Genomic DNA, 26945 nt, shown 5'->3' on the forward strand with positions numbered 1-26945 from the left:
ATACAGTAAATGGAAAAAGGCTGTCATCAGGGGTAGCAATGGAACTGTCGATTCAGCATGCTAGAGAAGAAACTAAAAAGTTTTAAATTTGTAGTTTCTTCTCCCATTAGGTTCACAAAATGTTTAGGGGTATGCGTACCCCTGCGTCCCCCCCCCCCCAGGAAAAGCACTGAAGATGCCTACTAATAGAGAACTCATTCTCTGAATCCTGGCATAAAAAGCCCAAGTCAAATTGATATGGCCCCTTTAGATAAATGATCCTTCATGCAATGCGTTCCTGCTTGCCATCATTTGTAACTGCTTGATAACCTAAGAAGAGCCATACTCTAGATCAGGCCAAAGGTAAGTCTAGTCCAGCCTTGTGTTCTCACAGCGGCCAGCCAGATGCCATTGAGAAGTCCACATGCAGGACTGAGTAATGTAATGGCAAGCTCGCCACTTCTGATTTCCAAGCAACTGGTATTCAGATATATTGCCTGTGATGCTGGCTATCATCATATTGCATCTGAGCATTGTCATGTTATTGTTACTCTCTAATAGGCTGTGCGAGCTACCTTGCCAGGCGGTTTCTGTACTGTGACATACATCTATAGGCAAGTCATCCTGCCTTTTTGTTTATTGTTTAAAAAGGATAGTGACAACAAGGCTGTCCAGATCTTCCTGCAGCCATTTCCTGAAGCTGCTGGTTCTCCCCCCGCCCTCGAAGGTATTTACACCTTCTGCACTGGAATACAGATAACTATTTCCCAACTTTCAGTCCAGCCAGTATATGAAAATGGAATATCAGAGTAACCAACTTGGAAGTGCCAATCAAAGGTGGAAAATGCTTCAGTTGATTGTGGAAATGCGAAAACAAATGATACAGAATAGGCATCAGAATGCACTGGTTGTTTCCAAATGGTCACAGATGGCAAACTACTTGCATAGCTATATTCTGATGTTTGCAAGTCAGGATGCAAAATTAAAGCCCATTCCAATGGCCATTTGTGAACAAGCTTACAAATCACTATGTAAACTGCCAAAGAACCCTTGGTTTACCCAGAGTTGCCCCACCTCTTCCTTGACCTCAGAATCTGCCAAGGCCCCTATGAAATTTTGTTTTGGTGGGGTTGTTTGTTGGAGACATTGCTTATTTTGGAGGGAGATGTTCCTGCTTTTTTGTTAGCGTTTTATTTACTTTGAGGAGTCTTGGATATTTTGCCTAATTTTTGGAGATTGGATGTGTGTCCGAACCTCACCAGTATTTGTTCTGTGGTGCCCATGAAAAATTTCTAAATTTGCTCCTGGCCCCTAACAGGTTGAGGACTTTTTTAATGCATTCAGCTGTATCTCGATTAAAGAATATGCAGTAGCAATATATAAACAGATAATTTAAAACTCTATAAAGCAATCAGTAACAGAAAATTATTCAGCACCTATAAACAGAAGCCCAGCATGACCACAAATCACAATAAAATAGTAGAAATCAGAACCACAAATTTCTACAGCCTGGTTAGTCATTATGTAAAACAACAGTTAACAATGTCATTTAAAAGAGCTGCTTACGGACTTGTAGGGATACGGCCTGTCCAATCTCACTTGAAAGAGAATTCCACACATATCCTTTTTAAAGAAGCATGTTTGTCTTTAAAGTTGTAAATGTCAACTCGTGCATCTCTGAGTCATTATATAATTTGAATGGTTATGAGTTCTGCTGTTATTCAAAGCGGAGAAAAGCCTCTCCCTTAAAATGGCTTGGTCCTTGCTCTTACTCAGTATCAGTGTTCAGTTTCTTCTTCATCATCATCATAACCAAGTGCAGATTCTGCCTCATTTTCAGTTTCATCTTCCCCTTCGTCTTCTCTTGGGATGCCATCTCCTACTTCCTCTTTGTTCACTCTGGAATCATGATCAGAAAGCGTCACTAATGTTAATTTACCAAACTGAGGTCATCTAACCCTAAACTCACATTTGGGAGTTCCACTGATTTCAAAGTGACTTACTTGGAAATAAGTAGGCTTAGTGTGCCTATTGACCATTGCAAAAAATCCCTTTGTACTTCTTTTGTGCAATGCTCTCCCAGCCCTCATTTGACAAGAGAGTAAAGTAACATCTGGCTAAGCCCTCTGGGGTTGCATTCTGGGGATCGCTCCTAAAGCCAAAATCACATATAGGCAAAACACATTGTGTGAAATGGCAGGTGGGTCTTGTTTCTTTTTCTCTCTCTCTCTCTTTTCTTTCTCTCTCTCTCTCTTTTTTAGCCAAGCACTTTCTACCTCAAGGATCTCCTCTCCCCCTCCCCCATATTAACCAATCCAGACCCTGCAAAAAATTATCATCTGAGGCCCTTCTCTGTGAACCTTCTCTGTGAGAGGTCCAGAGGGTAGCAAGACAAGAATGGCCTTTTCTGTAGTGGCTTCCCACTTGTGGAATGCTCTCTCCATTAACTAATAACCAATAAACCACCACCCCCCCCAGGCTATGGCATTTTATTTAAAACACATAAAGGGTTTTATGATTAAGAGATATACAAATGCTGTCATATAAAGCAGTAAATCACTCAGCATCTACTAAAATAGCAGACAATGGTAATTGTAATGCATTGGTTCCTTCCAAAAAGCCATAGGAATACATGGAGAATTCTGAATTGTCTCATTCATATATGATTATTTTAAATTAATGTACTTATTGAATACATTTATATGCCACATTTTAGGGAGGAGGTTCCACACAAGGGAACAAACACAAATGTATAAATTAAAGAATGTGCAGTACCAATATGTAAAGCACCTTTAAACAAAAGCCCAATATGACCATAAATCACAATAAAGTAGTAGAAATCAGCACCACAGATTTGCACAGCCCAGTTAGTCATTGTGTAAAACAACAGTTAACAAGGCCAGCTTACAGACTTGTGGGGATATTATGGCCTGTTAATCTCACTTGAAAGAGTGTTCCACATGTATCCTCTTTAAAGAAGCACATGTGTCTTTAAAGCTGTAAATGTCAACTGACACATCTGAGTCATTATATAGTTGGAATTGTTCTGAATTTTGGTCCTCTCAATCAGTATCAGTGGTCAAATAAATAAATTCCTTTGGAGTGTTGGATGGACTTCCCCCAAAGATCAGCTTCAGAGCTTCAGAGTACTTCTAGATCCGAGCATCCATCTGATGTCCAGGTTAAGCAGCCAGAAACATTCATGATTAGATCCTGTTCCCCTGTCAACCCTCTTGAATTAATCTGTCTTTGTATAATGTTTATTATTATTGCCATAATTGCATCAGGATTTTATTTTTCTAACCTGCTTTGAGACCAGTGGTTGAACAGCAGTATATAAGATGCCAAATAAATGAATCAAATCACACTTGATCCCTTGTACTATGTTGTGCTGAAGGACCAAAGGGCCTGAATATGACTTCTTTTCCCCTTGCAAGAAATACCAAAAATCTACATTTGGTACAGAAGTTTGTAGGACAATGCTGGCCCAAATTATTTTACCATAAAATGTACTAATGCTTGGGTGTCTGGGAGTCCTTTCTGCGCTTGTATGAGAAGGTTCACACTTTCCTTTCAGACAAGTTTTATACCCTGTGGTTCTCGCAGATAAATAATACCATGAAATGTGCCCTAAAAACAAGAAGGATCCAAATATGCCATTTGGAAAAAAATCACTATTTGAAGCCAGCCATTTGTGGGATGGATAGGGATTCAAGATAGATTCCTGATCTGGCAAGCTTGAACAACATTAACTTTAGGAACTTGTGCACTAACCTGTGTTTCTTGGGTAGAGGCTCAGTCTTGTTTTAATGTGTGTGTATGTGCAAGAGAGAGATACTTAAAAGAATCTACAGAACATGACTTCACAATGGCAGTTGGAGCTATTATTTACAGAATCAAGGAGTTACGTTTCCATGGTACTAGATTATTCCATGGTACTAGATTAAAGCAAAGATTATGGCATAATGCAACCAGTGACTTGCGATCTCAATCACACGCAGTCTGTAGTCCGCTGACAGTAGGATTACAATATGGGCATGTCTTTAAGTTAACATCTTACATTAAAAACCTGACAGTACCTGTCAGGGGCTCAGGAGCAGAGGCACAGGAGAGGGAGGAAATAGAGAGCGAGGGGGAGGAATCCAAGGGGAGCGTAAGCGATGACAGTGGTCCGAGGAATTCCCTGAGTCTCTCCAGCGAATCGGAAGATTCACAGAAGGGGGCGCCCATGGCCAGAGCAAGGGGGGTGCCTAGGGGGACACCCCAGGAAGAAGGGGCCAGAGGGGACTCAGAGAGCAGCAGTTGGAAATCAGGACCAGCTTCCCCACCAGAGCGCAGTGGGGGGGAGGAGTCCCAGGTATCGGGATCAGGCTGCTCACCACCAGCGAGAGGAGATGAGTCAGGATTGACCACGCCTCCATCGGAGAGCACGGCAACGGTCGAGAGGAAGGTTGGAGGCTGGGCGCGCGCGCCAAGTTCAAATGTACAGGCGAGCGGCACAGCAGGTAGCCCGGATAGGGAGCCAGGTCCTAAAGCCCGCCGGAAGGAGGGACAAGAGTCAGGGGGGTCAGCGTCAGAAGAGTCCAGAAAGGAGGAGACCCCGGGGGGCAGAAGGACCCAGAGGAGGAAAGAACAACGGAAGAGGTGGAGTAAGGCTAGAGTCTTAAACTGGTGTACAGGGGGCGGAGACTCAGACGGAGCTTCGCCGGTCTAGGTTCTAGATGTAGAGCTGCACGCTGCGGCTTGTAAATGGAAACTGAACTTTAATAAAGACTTTTGTACATTACAACCGGCTAGCGTTGGTCCTCTGTGAGCTGGGACCTGGAGGCAGCTCTGACAGTACCAAACTATCGAAGGCTTTTCACCAAAGCCAGACTAAACGTCTTTCCTTCTGCAGTGTTGGATGGCAGGTTGAGAGGAGTTCCCTACCAGGACAGACGTTGCTCGTGTGCTCAAGACATCAATTCCATAAAACATATTTTGTTGCACTGCGCAAAATATGAGCAAGCCAGGGCTGAACTGATACTACCCTTGCTGGTACCTTTCCCGGGAAAATCAGAGACTCACTATGTCAGGTTCCTATTGGAAGACCAGACAAATGCTAGAACATTAGCAGTGGCAAAGTTTTTATCAATGGTTGCAAGAACCAGTGATCCCTATATTCTTAACAAAATGCTTGTTTAACCTGGAGGTAGGCTGTATGAATTGTGTATTGCTTTGTAACGATTTGTTGGGTCTCTGGACCGTAATACAGATTGTTGTTGTTGTATATTCCATAGTTTCTTAGATGACAGTATGAAATGCTGTAGAGAAATGGGATTTTGGTGTGTGCTAAAGACTAAAGAAAATTGATTTGGGTAGGTGGTTCTGGACATACTGTATCTCTGGATTTTTAACTATTTAATATTTACAAATGTATTTACGGTGTGGTGGCAGACACATCACATACTTCATGAATGCAGCATACTGGCCTGGCATCCTACTTATCACAGGTGATGTGAAAATTTATCTCACCGGTGTTTGTAAAAGTCTAGTGTAACATGTCTCCAGTAAAACTTTAGAGGCAGGAATTGGAAGGCAGGGATTAATTTAATGACCAGATATCAGGTCGCATAATTCATACAGAAGTATATCAGCACTGTGTGTTTTCCCACAATGAAGAATTTACATACATTAAATGGATCTTAAAAGTAACTAGGACTATAAGGAAGCACTCTTAAATACATGGAATGTTTGATACAAATATGCAAAAAGATATACAGTACTTTAAACCTATTACATGAATTCTTCATATGCCTGAAAGATAGATATATTCTGTGGCAATAACAAAGACTACAGTACATGGGTTGGTCCAGCAAGGCTTTTGTAAGGCTTTGCCTGCAACAAAGCACCACATTTTACAACTAAATGAAAAATAAAATAATTACACAATTTTGTAACTTCCAGAATTAAAGCTTCTCAGTATCCAAAACCTGTTTTTAAAGTATAGACACGCACAAGCAGAGCCTACAGCCAGTACAGTACCCTCAGCTGCACTGCACAGAGGGGTGGCCCTACCATTAGTCAAAGTGTGATAGCTGCTTTGGGGAGACGTGAAAAGGCAACAGATTATTACAAAATTTATTATTAATGTACTTTTGCCAGAAGGGAGGGATGGAAGCGCTTGTTAGGTTTTCTGCCTCAGGTACCAAAATAACTTGTCTGGCCTTAATGGGTACTATGCACCCTGACTTGGTGGGGGAATAGGTGTTATTTGCTTCTCAGCCTCAGGCAACAAACTATATTGAGCCAACACTGGCTGCAGGCTAGGCTTAGAACTAGAGAGCAGGGAGCAGCTGGCTAGTTGCAGAACACCCTTCTGCAGCCGTAGATTCGTACAAGTCCACCTTCTAGATTTGAATTTCCTCCTCACATATTGAGCTCTCACATATTTGTCCATATTTTCATGAGTCTTACAAAGGTGAGATAGGAGACCCACCACTGGACCAGTGTCTTGCCTCGGTATTGGATGGGATGAGAGCCAACAAACTGAAACTCAATCCAGATAATACTGAGGTACTGTTAGTGTGCTGGTTCCCTGGACCAGATGGGTGGGAGCTTGCCTGCTCTTGATGGATTTGCACTCCTTCTGAAGGACCAGGTTTGTAGCAGATCCTTTGCTGTCACAGGTGGCCTCAGTGGCCTGGAATGCTTTCTATCAGCTTTGACTGGTAACCCAGCTATGCCCTGTCTGGACAGAGATAGCCTTGTCCACGCTCTGGTAACCTCAAGGTTAGATTACTGCAATGTGTTATACGTAGGGCTCCCTCTGAAGATGGTTTGAAAACTTCAGCTAGTGCAGAATTCTGCGGCCAGGTTGCTCACCAGAGCAAGACAGTTTGAGCATATTACACTGATCCTGGTCCAACTGCACTGGCTACCAATAAGTTTCTGGGCCCGATTCAAAGTGCCGGTTTTGACCTATAAAGCCTTAAATGGTTCCGGACGATGATACCTCAAGGACTGCATTTCCATATGAACCTTCCTGGACCCTGAGATCATCTTCTGAGCCCCTACTTCATGTGCCTCTTCCTCGAGAGGTGGGGTGGCAACACAAGAACAGACCTTCTCTGCAGTGGCTCCCTGTCTGTGGAATGCTCTCCCCAGGGAAGTTCGCCTAGTACCTTCATTATACACCTTTAGGCACCAGTCAAAAACATTTACGGTATATATATTTTCTGTTTTACAGAATGAACCATGGAAAGAGAAGAAGGGAAGTCATTGATACTTTAAGGATGTAAAATGAGTATTTAAAATTGCAAAAAATGTTCCTTTTTAACCAGGTCTTTGGTTGATTTGATTGAAGTCCTATGCCCTTTTAAAATGTGGGGTTTGGGGGGCGGGTACTGGGTTGTTGTTTTTATTCTGAATATATTATTTTGTGGTTTTATATTTTGATTTTATTCTGTGAACCACCCTGAGACCTTCAGGTATAGGGCAGTATATAAATTCAATAAATAAATAAAATAAAAAATACTCCTTTCAGAGGAGCCTTGCATCTCCCTCAGGCACAGGCATCCCTGTTCTGCTGATACTCAGAATTTTTCACCTAGTTGTTATAGTATGTGAATATATTATTCCTTTCCCTTAATTGTTATAGAGCACCATATACATAAAATAACACTACTGTGGACATTCACTTCTTATATAAAAAACAGTGGATAGAAAATTGGACCCTCATTCCTAATGATGGAATTGCCGTCTGGTGATTTCCACCAGGTTACAATTACAAGTTGTCATTTTGTGTGTGCTCTTCTTGTTGTTAAAGCAATTATCACAACAGCCAGAAATAAAAATAAGCCATTAACAACAACAGATAGGAATTTTGATCACAGGAAACTTAAAGTGAAGTCCATTCAGGGAGGAAAGCTTGTGATCCCACAGTAATGTGTTCAACTCTGGTTCTTCTCCATTTTCTTGATGCTAGACAAGAGTTGTGACATAGCAGAAATCCGCTGTGTGTCTTTGATATGGTACATCTGAAACTGAATAAAATATAGGTGTTAAGTGAAACAACATAAACATTCGGAACTGCAGACACTTTGGCATAAGGGTAGGCAGACTCCAGGCATACAGGATTTGCATTCGTACTTTGCTAAAAACCTGGAGAACCTAAAACTAAATGGAGCATATTGGAAGATGCATGCACTTCGTATGAAAGATTTTATTTTTATTTTTGAGTACAAGAACTGAACAGAGTTCACATACATTCCACATAAAACCTTCATTCCAGTAGCATGCTTCTAGGGCAAGAGGAATGGAAGTCATTTTGTTTTCCTGTATTTGTACTATTGGGAGTCAGAAATCGTTGCCAATCTACTGCAAATCATTCAGAAATCGACCCATAGATACAAATCGATTTGCTGCTTTAAGAAAGAAAGCTGCCAGCACCTTCTGAACTCAGATTACTACTGCTGCTGCTACTACTACTACTACTACTACTACTGTTGTTTTTACCGTATTCGCCTGAATATAAGCCTCACTTTTTCCCCACTACTACTACTACTACTACTACTACTACTGTTGTTTTTACCGTATTCGCCTGAATATAAGCCTCACTTTTTCCCCAAACTCCGACCGTGAAAAGTGCGGCTTAAATTTCTAACCTTACAAAATACGAACCTTACTAGCTTTTATGATATCGCTGCTGAAACAGACATACAGTAAAACAGAATGGGTGTGAGTGCCTGCAGATTTTTAAAGGAGTGGCTTATATTTGGGTATTGTTGTTTCCCCCCCTCCCCTTGAATTTTAAAGGTGCAGTTTATATTCGGGTGTGGCTTATATTAGGACCAATAGGGTATTATTATTCATTTCATTTCTATACTGCTTTATATTTTTAAGGAAAACATTTGTCTCCACTACTTGTCCCCAGAGCACTCACAAAGATGCTTTTACCCCGTATGTGTTTATGAGTTAGACATGGGCCAAGAAGACTACAGAGCAGCTTGTGACATTCATTCCCCACTCATCCGTTCTCCAGTACAGAGTTATTCCCTTCTGAAGGAGCTTTGCCAATGTAAAGGGGGTGTTGTGTTCATTGTGTATAGTCAGCTCACTGTAACATGTAATTTACCCATGTCAGACCTGTGAGTGGAGAGTATAAAACAGATACCTATTAAAAATATCAAAGAACCTTGTGGTGGCTTAAAGGCTAACAAATTTATTATGGTATAAATTTAAGTCATGATAGCTTTAAAAAAAAGGTTTCCTTCTGCTTTTACAAACTAAAGAGAGCGAAACAGCCTTCATGCAATAGCCTTGGGGAAAGGCTGCCTGCTGAGGCATGAAAGGGCTATTAGTTTAAATCTGACTTTTAATTGTGTATGTTTTCTCTTCAGTCCCATATATCAATAAGAGACACCCTCTTAGCTCTTCCCTGAAGCCTCAAGAGCAAGCTTGAATTACAGGTCCCAGGACGAAGCTAAACCAAGTTGACTAAGTCAGAGAAATATTTTAATAATTCAAATCAAAAAGTGTTATCAAGGCGTTGTGCGCCTTTGACTTCCAAGTTTTGACATGGGTTTGTTTTTCATAATATTTTTAATGCATTTCAAAAAAAACAAAACCACAACTTTAACCACAATGCTAGTCAAAGCTTGCAAAATTGAGATTGTGAAAATTATCAGAATCAAACAGTATTGATTCAAGGCTCAGTCATTATCACGGGGTTTGTTGTAACTTCAGGTGGTAGTAAGCGCTAGAGTAGAGTATCTCAACATGAGCATGTCATCATATTTGAAATGAATCGTGCCCTTACTTGTGTGACTTATAACCAGCCACTTGAACTAGCGCCATAAATGTTTTTGATTTTCCCAGGCTTTTACTCTTTTTTATTTGTGTGTTTTATCTTGTAAAACACTGATGAGAACCATATAAACCTTTTAAAACAAGTAAACTAAAAAATCTGAATCACCCATCAGTGCAGCGGGATGAAGAGCCTGCGGCCCTCTAGATACTCATAGAATCATAGAATTATAGAGCTGGAAGAAACCCCAAGGGCCATCTAATCGAACCCCCTGCAGTGCAGGAATGCTGCTGGCAGCCAACATAGCCACTGGCCAGGGATCATGGGAATTGTAGTCTAACGACATCTTGGAGGCCATAGGTTCCCCATCCCTTTGTTAGTGGTTGTACTTAGGAGTGCAAGAGTAAGCATGAAGGTCTCATAGACCGGAAGACAACCTCTCTGGTTCTCAACTATGAGCCTGTGTTTGTGAGCATATTACCTTATTAAGCAGCATATCAAAGAAGGCAGTGCTCCAATAGGCTTTATCCTCAGCTGGGAGATGAAGTAAGGCTTTGAGACCATTGTCCATCTGCTGGTGTGCTTTGCCTTCCCTTACAAAATTGAACTTCAGGAAATGCTCAGGCTCGATAGCAAAACTCTCCACTTTCGGATACAAAGAGCTCAATTCCAGGACATCATCACCTTGGAACATATTTTGCTCTGGATACAGGAAATGGGGGAGGTGTTTGGTCACTAAGCAACAAAGCAAGATCACCAGAAGACGATACACGGACCCTTCCAGATCCATCCAGTCTTCAGGGGAAGGGAAAAAGTGAGTGGCCCAGAGCAACACCATCTAGGAGGAAGTATTAACAGTTAGCAAAAGGTCAAAGGCAAAGGCAATGTGGGTGTGTGGAATGAAAATCAGCCTTTGGGTCATCATCATCATTTCATCATTTTTAATTTGTATACGGTCTTTCTATCGTACAATACTCAAGGCGGTTTACAAGCTGAAGAAACAAAAAATGTACATCTTATAACAATCTAATGCAATACAAAAATGTGATAATAAAACAAAACTTTAAAATAAGCAACCTACAACAAAAAAGGAACATTCAACAAACGTTAGAATAGTATAAAAAAATAATATCAACATATAAAGTCATTTACCAGAAGGAAAGGTGGCAGTCTTAGAGGATGGACCTGTGCTTTCTTTTTCTTTTTAACCATAAATTGTGTACTGCCTAGATATACTTTTATTAAAAATACAGATTATCGGTGCTTCAATAAATATGTGTTGTCACATGTAAGAGATGAAGGGAGGCTGGTTGGATTGTTTAAGCCACAACCTTTGACTTCTGTGCATCATTTAAAGTGCTGCTAACTATAATGGCTTGAATAATATCCATTCCAATTCCAATTAAACTTTTTATTGCACTAGCCATAGGCCATGGCATTCAGAAGGAGAACAACAACAAAAAAAAACAATAACCATAAAAATCATTGGGCACCACACATACAATAAAACCACGGTCATGGCTACTAAAATTATTTGTTGCATTAAATAGAATAGAGTAGCAGAAGATTCTCAGGTAAGATGTGCCAAATTAAATAGAATAATCTCTAAGAACCAAGTAAACTATATTTCTGGCCTCCCAAATTTGTTTCTCATGCAAAGGGTTATGATTATACAGTGGTACCTCAGGTTACAAACACCTCAGGTTACAAACATTTCGGGTTACAGACTCCGCTAACCCGAAAGTAGTACCTCGGGTTAAGAACGTTACCTCAGGGTGGGAACGGAAATCATGCAGTGGCAGTGGGAGGCTCCATTAGCTAAAGTGGTACCTCAGGTTAAGAACAGTTTAAGGTTAAGAACGGACCATTGGAACAAATTAAGTACGTAACCAGAGGTAACACTGTATTTACTCATTTCATTTCTATACCGCTTTATATTTTTAATTTAAAAAAAATCTCAAAGCAGTTTACAACACATTAAAACATCAACTAAAACCACCCAGAACAAAGCATTACTGAAGAAAGTCAAATATAAAGTATACATTGAAAGCAACAGGAAATCAAAATATTACCTTTAAGATTTCAAAATAAAACATTACAAAGGAGGTCAACCACAGAATGTACATTTAACTTAGCAAAGCCAACTAAAAAACATTATCTTAGCAATTTCAAAAGAAAACATTACTAAAGGAAGTCAAATGTGAAATGCACATTTAAAATAGCGTAAGAGAATAAAGTATTGCCTTAAGTATATAACATAGATTGCCCAAATCTATCAAGTAAGTTCAGGAATTCGCTGTTCAGGCGCCCTTAACATTTTTGTCATTGTCCTCTGAGTGACTGTTCTGCCTCTGCTTCCTTATTGCCCTCAACCTATGGCAAGAGCGTCATGCAGGAGGCACCATGTGTATGTGCTCTTTAGTTGCCATCTTGGCCCTTTCTTCACCCGTGGAATAAGCTGGCAGGGTTAGGGTTTGCTTATTCGGTACAAAATTTATCCCAATTTAGTCAGCCCTAAATTACACTCAAATTGGTGGCCTAGCTGAGCTGGAACTTTATCCTTGTTGCTTGGGAAGCGTGTTGCTGCATTAATGTTTCCTAGGCACTTATTCTAATGATTAAGAGACGCACAAACAGCTTTTTATCAAACCAAAGCAACTCATGAAGTTAAGGCCAATCAGGTAAGCTTTGTAAACTCAAGACAATTAAATGCACAATTTGCAAACAAAGCTGAACAAAAACAAGCTAAAATGTGTTTGTTCTGAGATTGGCCTGGTTCCTAGAACAATCTTGCATCTAGCTACAATAAAAAGTGCAACAACTCCGAGAAGATGCCCGTAAGCCACATGGCATGTATCCAGGATTTTGTAAAACATGTTCTGCCGCTTTGTGTTCTCTATCCTGAAGTGGTAAGAGATGAAGCACGTCCCCAAAATGAAATGCAAACTAAACAGCAACGTAGGTGTCCTGCTATCGCCATGTTGCAGTGCTGTAAAAGCATCAAGTCTGAGGTTGCTTGCAACAATATAGAAAATGTGCTGCACAGCCTAAACTCAGCACGTGGAACCTAACACTGGTGCTTCAGAACTATAAAACTAAAGTTCTCAAAGTGTGAAGTCAGCTAATAATGACTTAAGCAGTACCCCAGTTCACCCTTCGTACAATCTCCCAGTCAAATCATGTGAAGCAGAAAGATGTTGCTCCCACCATTATTTTTTTTAATAATAATAAATAATAATAATAATAATAATAATAAATAATAATAATAATAATAATAATAATAATAATAATAATTTATTTATACCCCGCTTATCTGGCTGAGTTTCCCCAGCCACTCTGGGCGGCTCCCAATCAAGTGTTAAAAACAATACAGCATTAAATATTAAAAACTTCCCTAAACAGGGCTGCCTTCAGATGTCTTTTAAAAATAAGATAGCTGCTTATTTCCTTGACATCTGATGGGAGGGCGTTCCAGAAGGCTGGGAAGGCCCTCTGCCTGGTTCCCTGTAACTTCACCTCTTACACTGAGGGAACCGCCAGAAGGCCCTCGGCACTGGACCTCAGTGTCTGGGCTGAATGATGGTGGTGGAGACGCTCCTTCAGGTATACAGGACCGTTTAGGGCTTTAAAGGTCAGCACCAACACTTTGAATTGTGCTCGGAAAAGTACTGGGAGCCAATGGAGATCCCTCAGGACTGGTATTATGTGGTCCCGGCAGCCACCCCCAGTCACCAGTCTAGCTGCCGCATTCTGGATTAATTGCAGTTTCCGGGTCACCTTCAAAGGTAGCCCCACGTAGAGCACATTGCAGTAGTCCAAGCGGGATATAACTAGAGCATGCACCACTCTGGCGAGACAGTCCGCAGGCAGGTAGGGTCTCAGCCTGCGTACCAGATGGAGCTGATAAACAGCTGCCCTGGACACAGAATTAACCTGCGCCTCCATGGACAGCTGTGAGTCCAAAATGACTCCCAGGCTGCGCACCTGGTCCCTTCAAGGGCACAGTTACCCCATTCAGGAGCTGGGAGTCCTCCACACCAGCCCGCCCCCTGTCCCCCAAAAACAGTACAGTGGTACCTCAGGTTAAGTACTTAATTCGTTCCAGAAGTCTGTTCTTAACCTGAAGCTGTTCTTAACCCTTAGCTAATGGGGCCTACTGCTGCCGCCGCGCTGATGAAGCACGATTTCTGTTCTCATCCTGAAGCAAAGTTCTTAACCTGAAGCACTATTTGTAGGTTAGCGGAGTCTGTAACCTGAAGCATATGTAACCTGAAGCGTATGTAACCCAAAGTACCACTGTACTTCTGTCTTGTCAGGATTCAACCTCAATCTTTTTCTTTCTCAAAAAGGAGCTATGGGGAGAAGGGGCACAATTTGGAGCAGACCTATGGTACATGGGGAAAGGAGATTTAACCCTTAGCTCCATGCCTGATATACATTTTCCACCAAAGCAGGTATTCACAATGGAAAGGAAAATATAGACATATGTTTTGTGCTCCATGACTGACTAACAGCAGCTAGGCGGTAGGGTGGGATCTGCACTGAAGAACCATCAGAGGAGCTTAAAAAAAACAATATCCACACCACCTGACCCCAACCATGGTTGCTTTGTTGAAACTCCCACATCATGTCTACTTTGGCCTTCATTGTAACAACAAGAATAACAAAATGTGTCCGTGGCATTTGGGATTAAGCAAAACAAAGGAGAAGGGAAGAGAGATCCTGGATTCATTAGGAAAACATCTGAGAATGGCTACCATGACAAGTTTCATAACACTTTCCCATTTTTAAATATTTAATCTGTTTGCCTTCACATTAGGGTCACTATTTGCAGGTTGGAATTCAATCACATCCCAGAAAATTCAGGTTGATTAACTAAAGTGAATTTGGATCACTTGTGCAACAAAACCTGCTCCCCTCCTAAATGTGACTTTTATTGAATTATTGAAAAACGCACTGGAATGTATAGGATAACAATTACTTGACCCAATGTATAGGTTAACAATTACTTGACTCCCACAAACAAATCAGAATTAATGCTTAATAAATAGCCAATATTGCATAACCTCCCCGCAAACTGAATACTCAATAGCAGATATTCTGAAAGTGATGTAGATCTCCCTTATTCCCAATTTGCAAACCGGGTGTAGGGCTGAGAGGCCAAAATCAAATGTATTTTAATATATGTGGGTAATTGACAAATCTCTGCTTTGCTGCAGCTCATTCATATGAGCCACTGTGCAGAGGGAGCAACCAACAGCTTTGCACATAAAAGGTCACAGCATCCTTCTCACTGTGTCTCTGGACCAGTGCTTCCCTACCTTCACCTTCTTAGATGGCACACATATGCTGCCCTATGGGCTTTTCCACCTCTGCAGGAAATGGCATCAGAGAGGGGGCAGCAATCATTACATAATACATTATACATTATTTGCAGATTCAGGTGTTAAAAACAGCAGCAGAACCCTGCCCTGGTACTTCTTAGTACTGGGTGTGGGGATTTTAAAATAACAAATGAGGCAGAGCTGCTTGTTTTCCCCGCATACTTGCCAGGAAGCATACGCTGCTGTTCTGCCTACCATTGCACAAGCAACAGCTTGCTCCAAGGCAAATAAGCCACATCAAAAGGACTGAGATTAACAGTCCAGAAAAACCTACCTTCAAGTGGTGAAATGCAAGCCCACATTTCTTGCCTTCCTCTCTCCAGTTCTCATGGGCGACTTGATCAAGGAGGCGGAGGCTGTCCAAACGATACCCCTTTAGGGTGCTCACAATCTGAATGAGTTTCAGGATGGGACGGTTGGTGGAATATCTAACAGGAGAAACACATGGTTAGAAGTTGAAATATTTGAGGATTTTAGGGTAGAACTGACTACAGTGGGGAACCAATACGCCAGAGGGGAACGCATGAAACTCACATTGTCATCCGTGATGTAGATTGTGTCAACAGATTAATATCCCACGCTGAACCCCTCTGAGGGGAGGACTGAGGGGACGACTTAAGTCCAGTTGTGACCGATGCTGGGGTTGCGGCGCTCATCTCGCTTTATTGGCCAAGGGAGCCGGCGTACAGCTTCCAGGTCATGTGGCCAGCATGACTAAGCCGCTTCTGGTGAACCAGAGCAGTGCACAGAAACGCCGTTTACCTTCCCGCCAGAGCGGTACCTATTTATCTACTTGCACTTTGACGTGCTTTCGAACTGCTAGGTTGGCAGGAGCAGGAACCGAGCAACGGGAGCTCACCCCATAGCGGGGATTCAAACCGCCGACCTTCTGATCGGCAAGTCCTAGGCTCTGTGATTTAACCCACAGCGCCAGCCGCATCCCTGAGGGGAGGACTACATTGAAGCTATTGGGCCAATAGAGATGGTGATCTGGTCACTGCCAACTTTCATTTTTTCCCCTAAGGAAGGACGCATCGATTCCAAGCACAGCAAATAAGCATAACGTGCAAAGCATCAGAAGAGAACTCAGCTTCACAGACATATACAAGTCCCCCCAAATCCCCTTATTCTTGAGTACACAGATTTGTCAAAAGGCAAGGTTATCTATTACCTTTGAGAGTCAAGTCATGATAGACAGGGCTATCATGCATTTGCTAATGTCTCGGTGGCACACAACATACCCAGAGTCCTATATGCATATGCATAGTAATGCAGGAACAATATCCCTCAGTTATGAGGGACAATATTTGTTCATTATTAGGGGAATATACATACGATTCTGTGAATGTATATGCTATATAGACATAGTAAGCAGGGGTTGGGTCAGAACAATTCAATAACATTTCCCCATCACATGTTGACTTTTCCCAGTGTTACAACCCTGTATGCTATTTTGGTTTTAGGTATGCAGATGTTTGAGCCACTCCTTTATCTGCAAATTCCTTCAAAGATGTAACATGTAAATTAGTCACAAGTGTGATGGCCAAACCCATAACTCTCCTTCATACTGCAATCATGTTCCTCACAGATGTGTGGTCTGGATTTTAGGCATGGCTATCCCGCCCACAGTCTTTCAGGTTTGTTCAGACAAAATAGCTCTTCTGCTTTGCCTCTAACCTCTGTGGGAGATGCATCTCTTTCATGAACTGGGGAAAGTTACTGATTTGTGAGGTAAAGTTTGAAGGTGCCCAACACTGACAGCATAATTCATCTTAAATTCAACAGCCAAAAAAAGCAAAGGCTTAAAACTTGCTGCTCAAGAGTCAATGAGGGGCAAAATGTTCAGTTCTCATATTTGAACACATTGATTAAGTGAATGTATGCAAAATTAATTTGGGATTTGGTTTACCATCATGACAGATCTAAAAGATGGAGAAAGATGCTGTCAAACTGACCCCTTCCTACTGTGTAACCTTCCCATTGCATTGCTTCTGGCTAGATCTTTATACTGTAGTTAACTGTTCTCAACACATCTCCTGGGTCAGTTGTTGACTTCAACCAAGACAACTCTTCTTCCTCCTCCATCCACTCCTTCTATATTGGTCAGTAGGAGACCTTATCATTAAGGAACAGCTATTTTGTATTCTAAGAAAACAGGGAGTGAGAGCAGGCTGGAAGAGAGAATGACCCTGACAAAGGCAGATTACACTGATCTGTCTCATTCTCATATTAGTTGAACTGACTTGGGGGTTATTCACACTTATCTTTCCTCCACTCTTTCCGGCATAGTTCATGCTGAAAAGCTCCATGTTTGAGTGTGTAAAAGCTTTCCCTGCAAAACCTGAGCTTTCCTTGCAAAACTCACTCTTTAAAGCTCAATCAGAGCAAACAGTAATCCGTGGAAAATCCAAATTGATGTTTGCTCCAACTGACTGCTAAAGAGCGGGTTTTCATGGTGAAAACTCAGGGCAAAAACCCCCAGATAAACTGCTTGGACATGGAGCTTCTAAGTGTGGACCTGTGTCTGGAAAGAGTAGGGCAAAACATAATTGTGAATAAGCCCTTATCTTCACAGGGACAAAACTGGTTACAGGTCATCCCAGGGTGGAAATAGCTTGTTTATGAGTTCATGACTTAGGGCATATGGGAAGACATACGAAAACATTCTAGAAACCTAGGGCAATTACCCGCAGTTAGTCAGGGCCAACTGCCCTCTGGACCACATAGATGATCAGAGGACCCAAACAACGAGGATTGCCTGTGCATCCACTGAAGACTCATTAGCTCATCTCACTGCCGGTTTATGGTACTCAGCAGCATAAATCCAATTTTAGCTGCATAAATGCACCTAGAACCATTTTTCAAATGCTCTGTCCCTAGAGCAGGGATCAGCAACCTTTTTCAGCCGTGGGCCGGTCCACCGTCCCTCAGACCATGTGATGGGCCGGACTATATTTTTTGGGGGGAAATGAACAAATTCCTATGCCCCACAAATAACCCAGAGATGCATTTTAAATAAAAGGGCACATTCTACTCATGTGAAAACACGCTGATTCCCGGACCGTCTGCGGGCCGGATTGAGAAGGCGATTAGGCCGTCTCCAGCCCACGGGCCTTAGGTTGCCTACCCCTGCCCTAGAGCATAGATGAAGGCAAATAAATACGCACGAAAGGGATTCATTTATAATTTATAATGAAATATACAGGACTTTCTTGTAGTCCAGGGGTGGGGAACCTGTGGCCCACAGACAAATCTATATTTTATACCTATACTATATTTTATACCTTTCCACACAGAAATTATTAGCTTCACAGTCCCGTGTGAAAAGCACAGCAATTAAGAATTTAAAATAACATCTGCTTCCTTTCTTAAAATACTCATGATCTACCCAGGCTGGCCTCCTCCTCGCTTCCCACCCTTCAAAGATTTTAGGAGGTGATAATGCTGGTGAATCTCATGCCTGAACAAGTTACTGTACCTAGGAAAGCTGCAGAGCCATCATCTCTGACAACTTTAAAGTAGAGGCTATCAAACATAGTGCACTGACTCTGTGACATTGTTTGGTCCCATATTCCTTGAGTCATCATCTGACATAAAATGTTCTTGCAGAAATATAGAGCCAATTAATTATCGATCTCATACTCTATTCTAAGACAGGATAAGCTACACTGAAAGCATCCTGGCATATATGTATCCAATGTATATAATTAGGAGATAGGATGTAGCTTGCATTTCATGATGAAGCAGACCCAGAAGGGATAAGCATTTCCCTACAAATAGAAAAAATCTTGCATTTTGCCAAAACTCCATGCTGCAGTATTTTTAAAAAAATACAAGTTGCTAAGAGTGTTCATTAGTCTGTAATGCATTGGTTGTGGATGTCATAGTGCGTACACACACAGTTCTCCAATTAAATGTACACCAATACAGCTTTTTAATTCAGTTTTGTAAACACCGGAAATGCAAAAACAGATTTTGCTTCATTGGTGAAAATGGCCTAATGCTGAATTGGCCAAGATATTACTTAAATGGTTGTTTAAAGTCACTTGTTTAGCAGTTTTCATCTTTTTAAATTTTTTGTTGTTGCATCTGTCATTGCTTTTAGCTTGAATCATGCCCAAGGCAGCCAAAAACAATGCTAGATACAAAAAAGGGGCAATACATACACACCCACCCACACCTACACGCAAAGATGGGATGTAAATATTTATAATAAAATAAAGAATGAATCCATTCCAAAGCAAAATCCACATTTTAGCATGAATATGCCTGAATGTTTTGTTAGGCTAAGCTGGAGCCTGGACTGGAAATAAAGGTTTCACTCTAGATAGAACTGATTATAATGTTAATGGCAGTACTGACAAAATAACTTTTGTGTTTGTTGCCCTACCTTGTCTTAGAACTCTTCAGATTCACAAAAAGAGAGGGAAATGATTGGTGGCGTTCATTTAATTCCTACCATAATGATGATGATGATGTCTGTAGACCTCATGACTGGAGAGAGGCACACAACAGTTTTGTGACAAAGGAGGTGTATGGAGTTCATTGGTCATTGTATATGATTTCTGAAGTGTGTAGGATTTTGACCCTTCACTCTCCTCCACGCAACTCAAGAGAAATCTAGTTACACAACATGCATATCCTAGAGAAGACATGACAGCTGAGACACTCTAAAAGATGCTCCTTTCCCCTAAGGTAGCATTCATAGCAACAACACAGGATTGCACTTTACCTCCAGTGATAGTAACTGGCAGGGATGTAGTTAGCTTCCTGAGTGACTTTGCTCATGCTGCTTTGTGGGAAACCCTTTTCTCGCCAATTGTTGCTGAGTTTCAGAACATCCTGCTTTCTCCTTATTACAGGGACAACATTGAAGCAGATCATTTTCCATCCACTGGACACTAGCAAAGGCAGCTGCATGTCATCATCTTTCAGCCTCTCAGCACTGAGTTCACCTGGAGAGGGTCAAGGGAATAAATGCAATTAGAGATATGCACGCCACTGCCTCTTCCCCAGGCTCCCACCGTGGTCTTGTTTATTTTGGAAGCAACACTCCCATCAGAAATAACAGAAAAGGAACCAATGTAGATCCTGTGTATAACTGAGAAGTGGCACAATTAGCAACCTTCATCTAACCCCCCCCCCCAAAAAAAAAACACCAGCAAAGCATTTTAAGGCCTATTGTGGAGAAGAATAATTTGCTTGGGAGACGGTTTAGCAAAAGTAAATTTAAGTTAAGCCACACTGGAATCAGCAGAACAACCTAGGACTAGATTGTGCCCCACTGTATACATACCGGGATATAAATATATAGCCAAATGTGTATGCATATATAACCCCTATATGTTGCTAGCTACAAGGTTACTCCCCACCCCCTTCATTAAATCAGTGGCAATATTCTCACTCAGTCTTTTTAAAAATTAATTTACTACATTTATATACCACTTCTCCTTCCAAAGAGCTCAAGGTGGTATACATGGTTCTGCCCTCCCCATTCTGTCTCCACAACAACTCTGTGAAGGTAATTAGACTGAGAGACAGTGACTCACCCAAGGTCATAATTCAACACTCTAACAACTACACCTTCTTCTTCTTCTTTGGAGATCACTCATAGCCAAGTAGGATTGTCTTTCATGAACACGGTCTTAACTGTGAGTCTGTAAGTGTGAGGGACTGGGCAGAGGAGGAATGGTGGAGACTGCCTCCCCATCCTGGCCCTTCCAGGGAGGAAGAATACAGTATAGATTTACAACGGGGGTTTGAGGGAGGTCGTAGCTCAGAGGCAAATGAGAGGGAAAGTCGTGAAATCATGGGGAGAGCAAGAGCAGTAGCTGGTTGTCATTAGAAAGCATTCCATACCCTCCATCTCCCAGAACCTGGCGGGCCTTAAAAGTAGGAGAGCAAAGAGCTCGAAGACAGAGGGCACATAGAGGAGATGATGAGGATGACAAATGAGGAAGTGCGAGAGATGGAGAAGTGGAGATTCACTCAGGATAACGTCATTATCCAAGAGGCTGATTTCTATAGCCTCTCTCTGTAAAGATTGAAATAAAAAAGGACTGTAAGAAAGTTTTCCTTGTCTTTATAATTTCCTGGGCAACCAGCTGGGGGCCGCTGACAACATCCTGACAGTAAGTGACTGTGGAGGCCAATTCTGGATCCACACGTCCTTCCACAGTGGGGACATAGATTTCCGAGCAGAAGGGTTTGCCAAATGTGCCTTCCTCTTAGCACATTTCTCCCTTTTGTCCTGCGTTCGAGCACCCAAAGTTCATGACACCTTTGGTAAAGGCTGTTCTCCAATTGCAGCGCTCGCAGACCAGTGTTTCCCAAATGTCGGTATTTATACTACATTTTTAAAGATTTGCCTTGAGAGAGTCTTCAAATGTCTTTTGTTGACCACCAGCATTACTCTTTCCATTTTTAAGTTCGGAATAGAGTAGTTGCTTTGAAAGACGATCATCAGGCATCCGAACAACATGACCAGTCCAACAAAGTTGATATTGAAGAATCATCGCTTCAACACTGGTGATCTTTGCTTCTTCCAGTACACTGGCATTAGTTTGCCTCTCTTCCCAAGTGATGTGGAAAAATTTTGGAGACACCATTGATGAAATCTTTCGAGGAGTTGGAGATGGCATTTATAAGGGGTCCATGTTTCACAACCATACAGTAAGGTTGATAGTACAATAGCTTTGAAAACAAGCATTTTGGTTTCACTGCAAATGTCCCGGTCCTCAAACACTCTGAACCACTATACAACACTGGCTTTCAGTATGAGTTAGGGCCAAACCCCATGACTGAAATCATGATAGTTAATTTCTAACAAATAGTGCTTGTCCAACTTCTCTACACATTTAACATTCATTCAGTGATCTACCAAACTGCATTTTGCACACACACTTCTGAAGAAGCCAAAACAAAAAAAATTCCTTCCAGTAGCACCTTAAAGACCAACTAAGTTAGTTCTTGGTATGAGCTTTCGTGTGCATGCACACTTCTTCAGATACACAGTGTATCAGTGTATCTGAAGAAGTGTGCATGCACACGAAAGCTCATACCAAGAACTAACTTAGTTGGTCTTTAAGGTGCTACTGGAAGGAATTTTTTTTGTTTTGACTATGGCAGACCAACACGGCTACCTATCTGTTCTGAAGAAGCAACATTCTACTTCGTTTTTTTGCAGCCAGTTTAGATTCCTAGACAAAAAAGACTGTTTCTGTATATTTGTTGTCTTCTGAATTCCCTTCTTTTAATTTTCCCCAAAAAAACTGCACCTCAAAGAGTACCTTATATCATAACCAAACAAATGCAATTAGAGGGGAGAAAATAAATTTGTATGATGTAAATTTAAGAGCTTAGGATTGGTTCTTGTTACCACTTGTCTCTCATTATTGCTGAGAGGTTGCTAGGAAAGTTTGACTGACCTATTCATTTAGCATTATTGTGACAACTGCAAAGTTGTCCTCCTACAAGCTATTTGTGGAATAAATTGTAGGCACAAGCTGAATGTATGCTACATACAGAACATAGCATTCTGAATCTCTGGCATGCGGAATCCCTAAGAGCCAGAATTTCCAGATACTGCTGTTAGAAGCATAAAAAGAGTCACATTTTCCAAAACGTTAGGATGCCAAAACTTCCCACCATTCATACCAATGAACCAGGTTCCAGAAATAGTCCTGCACATCCGAATCTAAACTGCTGAGAAAGCCTCTCTATGTATAGGAATTCTGGAAGTGGAAAAATGGATTCAAAGCCATCAGGCCTCTGTGCCAGTTCTGCTCTTCCTCGCCTTAGTTCTGCAGTGAAGAAATGACCTTCATCTGTCTCTCTGGAGCAGGGATAATGGATATGGCCTAAATTTGGATTTCTAGCTTGTGGTAAATTCCAGCAGGCATTTTAAGGTCACGTTCGGTTTTGTGATCATTTTGTTATTGTTTCATTTTCTGCATGGTTTGTTTTTATGTATGCTGCTTAGAAACGCTAATGATTAAATGGCATATAAATGTCTTAAACAAAAAAATATAAATAAAGAAACAATGCCTCTAGGCTCCTTTCTGTGAAGCAAAACATCACTTTAAAGATAAGATTAGAAGAACCAAGTAAATGACTTGAAAACAACATATAGGTATATATACACCAGAGGTAGATAATGCCATGTATGGAAGCCTGGTGCAGCTTGCTTGCTTGCTTGCTTATTTATTTAATTAATTTATATACCGCCCTATACCCACAGGTCTCAGGGCGGTTTACAGAATAAACACAAAATATAAACCACGAAATGCATTTTCAAAATAAAAACAACAACTCATTAACTCCCCTCCAAAAATAAATAAATTAAAAGGGCGTATCAACCAAATGCTTGGTTAAAAATAACATTTTTCTAGTTCTTCAAGGTCTCACCAAATCTGTCAGTGGCAGCAAAACATTTTTTCAAAACTTACTCAAAGCACTGCATCCTGATGAGAATGTGAATCACACCTTCCTAGTTACCAGATCAATAATTTAATGAGCAGGAAAGGGTGATGACCTCCCTCCCAGCTGATATTCACGTGTGTGTGTGTGTGTGTGTGTGTGTGTGTGTGTGTGTGTGTGTGCAGGCGTGTAAAATGACCATACTTACCCTCTGGTTACCAACCTGATTGTTAGTGTACAGCCTCTAGAGGATTGGGGTAGGGTGAATATGGCCCTTGAGTCAAAATAGGGTTAGCTACAGCCCTGATACGAGAGAGGAGGCTCATTCTGGTCATCACCCACCTTACCCTAGATAGTGGGTGGCACCCAGAGAAAGGACTCTGAAAATAACTACAGTACATGGGCAGGCTAATCTGTAAGCAGACATCTCTTTAAAAGTGTGTGCTGTTAGCAGTAGTCTCACAACTTGAAGTGTGGGGACATGGTCTGAACCCCCTATGGTATGGAACTCCTCCCATGGAAGTTTACTTCGAACCTGTTTTCATGTCTTTTTGGCCACAAGTGAAGATTGCTTTCCTAGCCTTTTCCTAGCATGTTTCTGCTTTTATTGATGTCCGTATTTTGCTGATTCAGTAGCTGTTTTGTAGATTTTTTTAGTACACTTCTATTATTATTATTATTATTATTATTGAAAATTTCATGGATAATTTTTTTTTACTGAAGTCTGGTACAGAAAAATAATAAATAAGATCTAACGCTCCGGGGATGGAATTGCCAGGCAGCCTATGGGGTCTTAGCCCCAATCCAGTATATTTCAGGCTCCATTCATGAATACCCAGTTTTATATAGAAAAAATATGTGCTGCGAGTACTATTCTACCCAGTTCCCCGATAAGCATACAATTAACTGTGCAATCCTATGCATGATTACTCAGAAGCCCCACAGAGTTCAATAGTACTTATTCTCAGTCCCAAGAATGCATGGACAGAATTGCAGCCTAAATAACTTTTACAACATCAAGCTACCTCTACTGGGTGTTCTGTGAAAATTCTCCTCTTGCAAGAAGTTATCTTGCTCCAGGCCAGCAAGTCTTCCCTCCTTGCCAAACCTGACTGAAAGGATCATGAAACCAGAGGTAGGAGGCTCAGAGATCCCTGAGGCTCTGAGTCAGGCCCTGAGACCCGGCAACCCCATGAAACCCTGATTCATTTTTAGGAATGGATTCTTTCCTAGTTTGACATAAGGCACCTGCAACGATGCGGTGAAACACAACTGTCATGGGGTGTAACGGCATGCACAAAACAGACTGAAAAATCAACAAGCAGATCAACAGAAAAATGCACTTGTCAAAAAGCAAACAGAAACCAAGTCCAGGGCTTTCCTGGAACATGAAATAGGCCAGGGCTAGCTGGGTGTTTGTTTCCATGCAGCAAAGACAGGGCAAAGGGTACTGCAGAATAATATATTGTGCGCTTCACTGTCATTATGGCTGTGAATGAGTGTCTAGGGATATTAATCAAAGAATCATAATGGTCCTGATAATGACAACGGGGGATTTCCTGATGGCCTGGGAACCAGCCTTCAGCACATGACAACCCTTGGAGTTAGAGAAAGGGGCAGAGGTGCAGTCTGCAGTTTGATTTTTGGAAAGAGAGAGCGGAGAGTTTCTAACTGGAACCAATGTGCAGACTGCCAGCAGGAAAAGGAGAAGCACACAAGTTTCTCCCCAGGAATCAGATGCACAGTTAGCTTACTGTAATTGTATCTGCATGCTTCTACCATGTTTAGTGACAAATAAAGCCATCACTAAACAGCTGTGCCATAGGCAAGAGGAAAACCATCAGGGCAGAAGTGCACTTAACTGGAACTGAAACAGGGATTCAGCATGCGCTCTGTACAGAAAGAAATTCTCATGCCTACAGCTTTCCCTCCTTTCCATTACCATCACTGCACATAGGGGTGTGAGAGTGTGCAGTTTATTTAAACATTTATATGCCACCTTATATACTGTACAATTCAAGGTGTGTGAAAATACCCTTCAAGTATAAACATATCCTGGCACATCGATCCCAGTCACACTGAGGTGATATTATGTATGTGTTCTAGCTTAAGAACATGCTTACTTGAGAGTGACCACCTATATCTGGTCTCCTGCTGTATTATTCCTCCGATCTTCTCTCCTTTCCCTCTCGTTAAGTCTTATACTATGCATGTTGACTCAGAAGTTCCAAAGAATTAATTCCCAGCCCCTTCTTGTCTGTGTTTTTCTTTCTGCCTGTCTCTTTTTCTCTCTCTTACACACACACCCAAAGACACACCTTGTTTGTTTCCGTTTCAGACAAATACCTGGTTTGATAAGGGATTGGTGCTTGCAATGCACAATGGCAGCAATGATCAATTCTTTCAGGAGATGAAGGACCTTGCCTGGCACAATGTGGCCACTGGATTCAGTACCACCCACCGCACTGAATACATCTTCTTTGGTCCAGTTTTCAGGGTGAGCACCTTCCTTAGGTACTCCTACATAGCAAGATCCTGGCATCTGGTAGTTCCCACGAGTAGCCTTCTCGGAGTCGCTCTGTTCACCTGAACACTCCTGCATCAAGAGGGCATCCGCATCAATACACAAGGGAACCTCCATGCTTACTTCATCCTCAGCAGCAGAGAGGGCAAATTCCAAGGCTTCCAGGTTTCTTGAATAATCCACTATAAACCTGGGGTCCATCGCATTGACTCTCTCCAGTACAATAAGCAGAATGTTCTCTGCTTTCTGGAAACACTCAACTCTCCGGCTTTCACGGGACAGAATCACCTGGAGATAGCTATTCCAGTGAACAACCTTTGCGGCCATGGCTGAAGCGTGGCACAGAAGAAACCCCTCCCGAAAGTTCCTCTGCTGTTTCTGAAGCAGACAAAAACATTGATGCAGCTGCACACACAAAGATATGCCTGCAGGTGGGAGGAGACAGGCAAGGCAAAGTGGGCTGGAGTAGGGAGGAGTAGCATATAAAGAGGAATTCCACTGAAGCATGAATAAACCTTATGTTTTCCTGTTACATAGTTGATAGAGTGCCAAGCTATTTTAAAATAGTCATTGTGAAACTGGTACGTTCAGGTGAGCCAACTGAGACATCCGGTTGTCTGGCTACCTATTCTAATACCGCAGAATCATCCCACCCAGCAAGCCTGAAAAACTGGGCTAACTGGTATAAGTCCACATGGCTCATTGATATTAAAGTAGACCTAACCCACGCCAGCTGGAGAAGTGACTCTATGAATTCGTGTGATTTAAACTCAGTACGATTTGCGGCTTGCAACCATTAACAAACCCTCACCAACATTTCGAATGAATGTGAAATGAAATTCACTTCTAATAC

General features: G+C 41.7%; 2 protein-coding genes across 6 annotated transcripts in view; both read right to left on the reverse strand.

Annotated features, from left to right (window-relative positions):
• ANKMY1 (ankyrin repeat and MYND domain containing 1) overlaps positions 1–5060 on the reverse strand; it is a 41290-nt gene extending 36230 nt beyond the window's left edge. The window contains exons 1-3 of one of the 5 annotated variants that reach the window (XM_081910331.1): positions 4823–5060; positions 3754–4058; positions 1752–1878 (exon numbers count right to left, since the gene is read on the reverse strand). In XM_081910331.1, the coding sequence (XP_081766457.1) occupies positions 1752–1855 (104 nt within the window). In that variant the 5' untranslated portion in view covers positions 1856–1878; positions 3754–4058; positions 4823–5060. Of the gene's footprint in view, positions 1–1545; positions 1879–3753; positions 4059–4822 lie in introns of those variants that run through there. The other 4 variants (XM_081910333.1, XM_081910332.1, XM_081910336.1 and 1 more) reach the window with 4 other exon arrangements.
• Positions 5061–7582: 2522 nt separating this feature from the next.
• Positions 7583–26524, reverse strand: MAB21L4 (mab-21 like 4). Its single transcript, XM_081910495.1, has 5 exons — positions 25915–26524; positions 19883–20105; positions 15425–15578; positions 10248–10604; positions 7583–8003 (listed from the first exon to the last, which is right to left on the reverse strand). Exons 1-5 carry the CDS (start codon positions 26417–26419, stop codon positions 7911–7913), a joined length of 1332 nt encoding a protein of 443 aa, XP_081766621.1. The 5' UTR covers positions 26420–26524; the 3' UTR covers positions 7583–7910.
• Between the last annotated feature and the right edge of the window lie 421 nt (positions 26525–26945).

Source organism: Podarcis melisellensis (assembly GCF_964234715.1).
Source record: "Podarcis melisellensis genome assembly, chromosome: 5".
NCBI classification, from domain to species: domain Eukaryota; kingdom Metazoa; phylum Chordata; class Lepidosauria; order Squamata; family Lacertidae; genus Podarcis; species Podarcis melisellensis.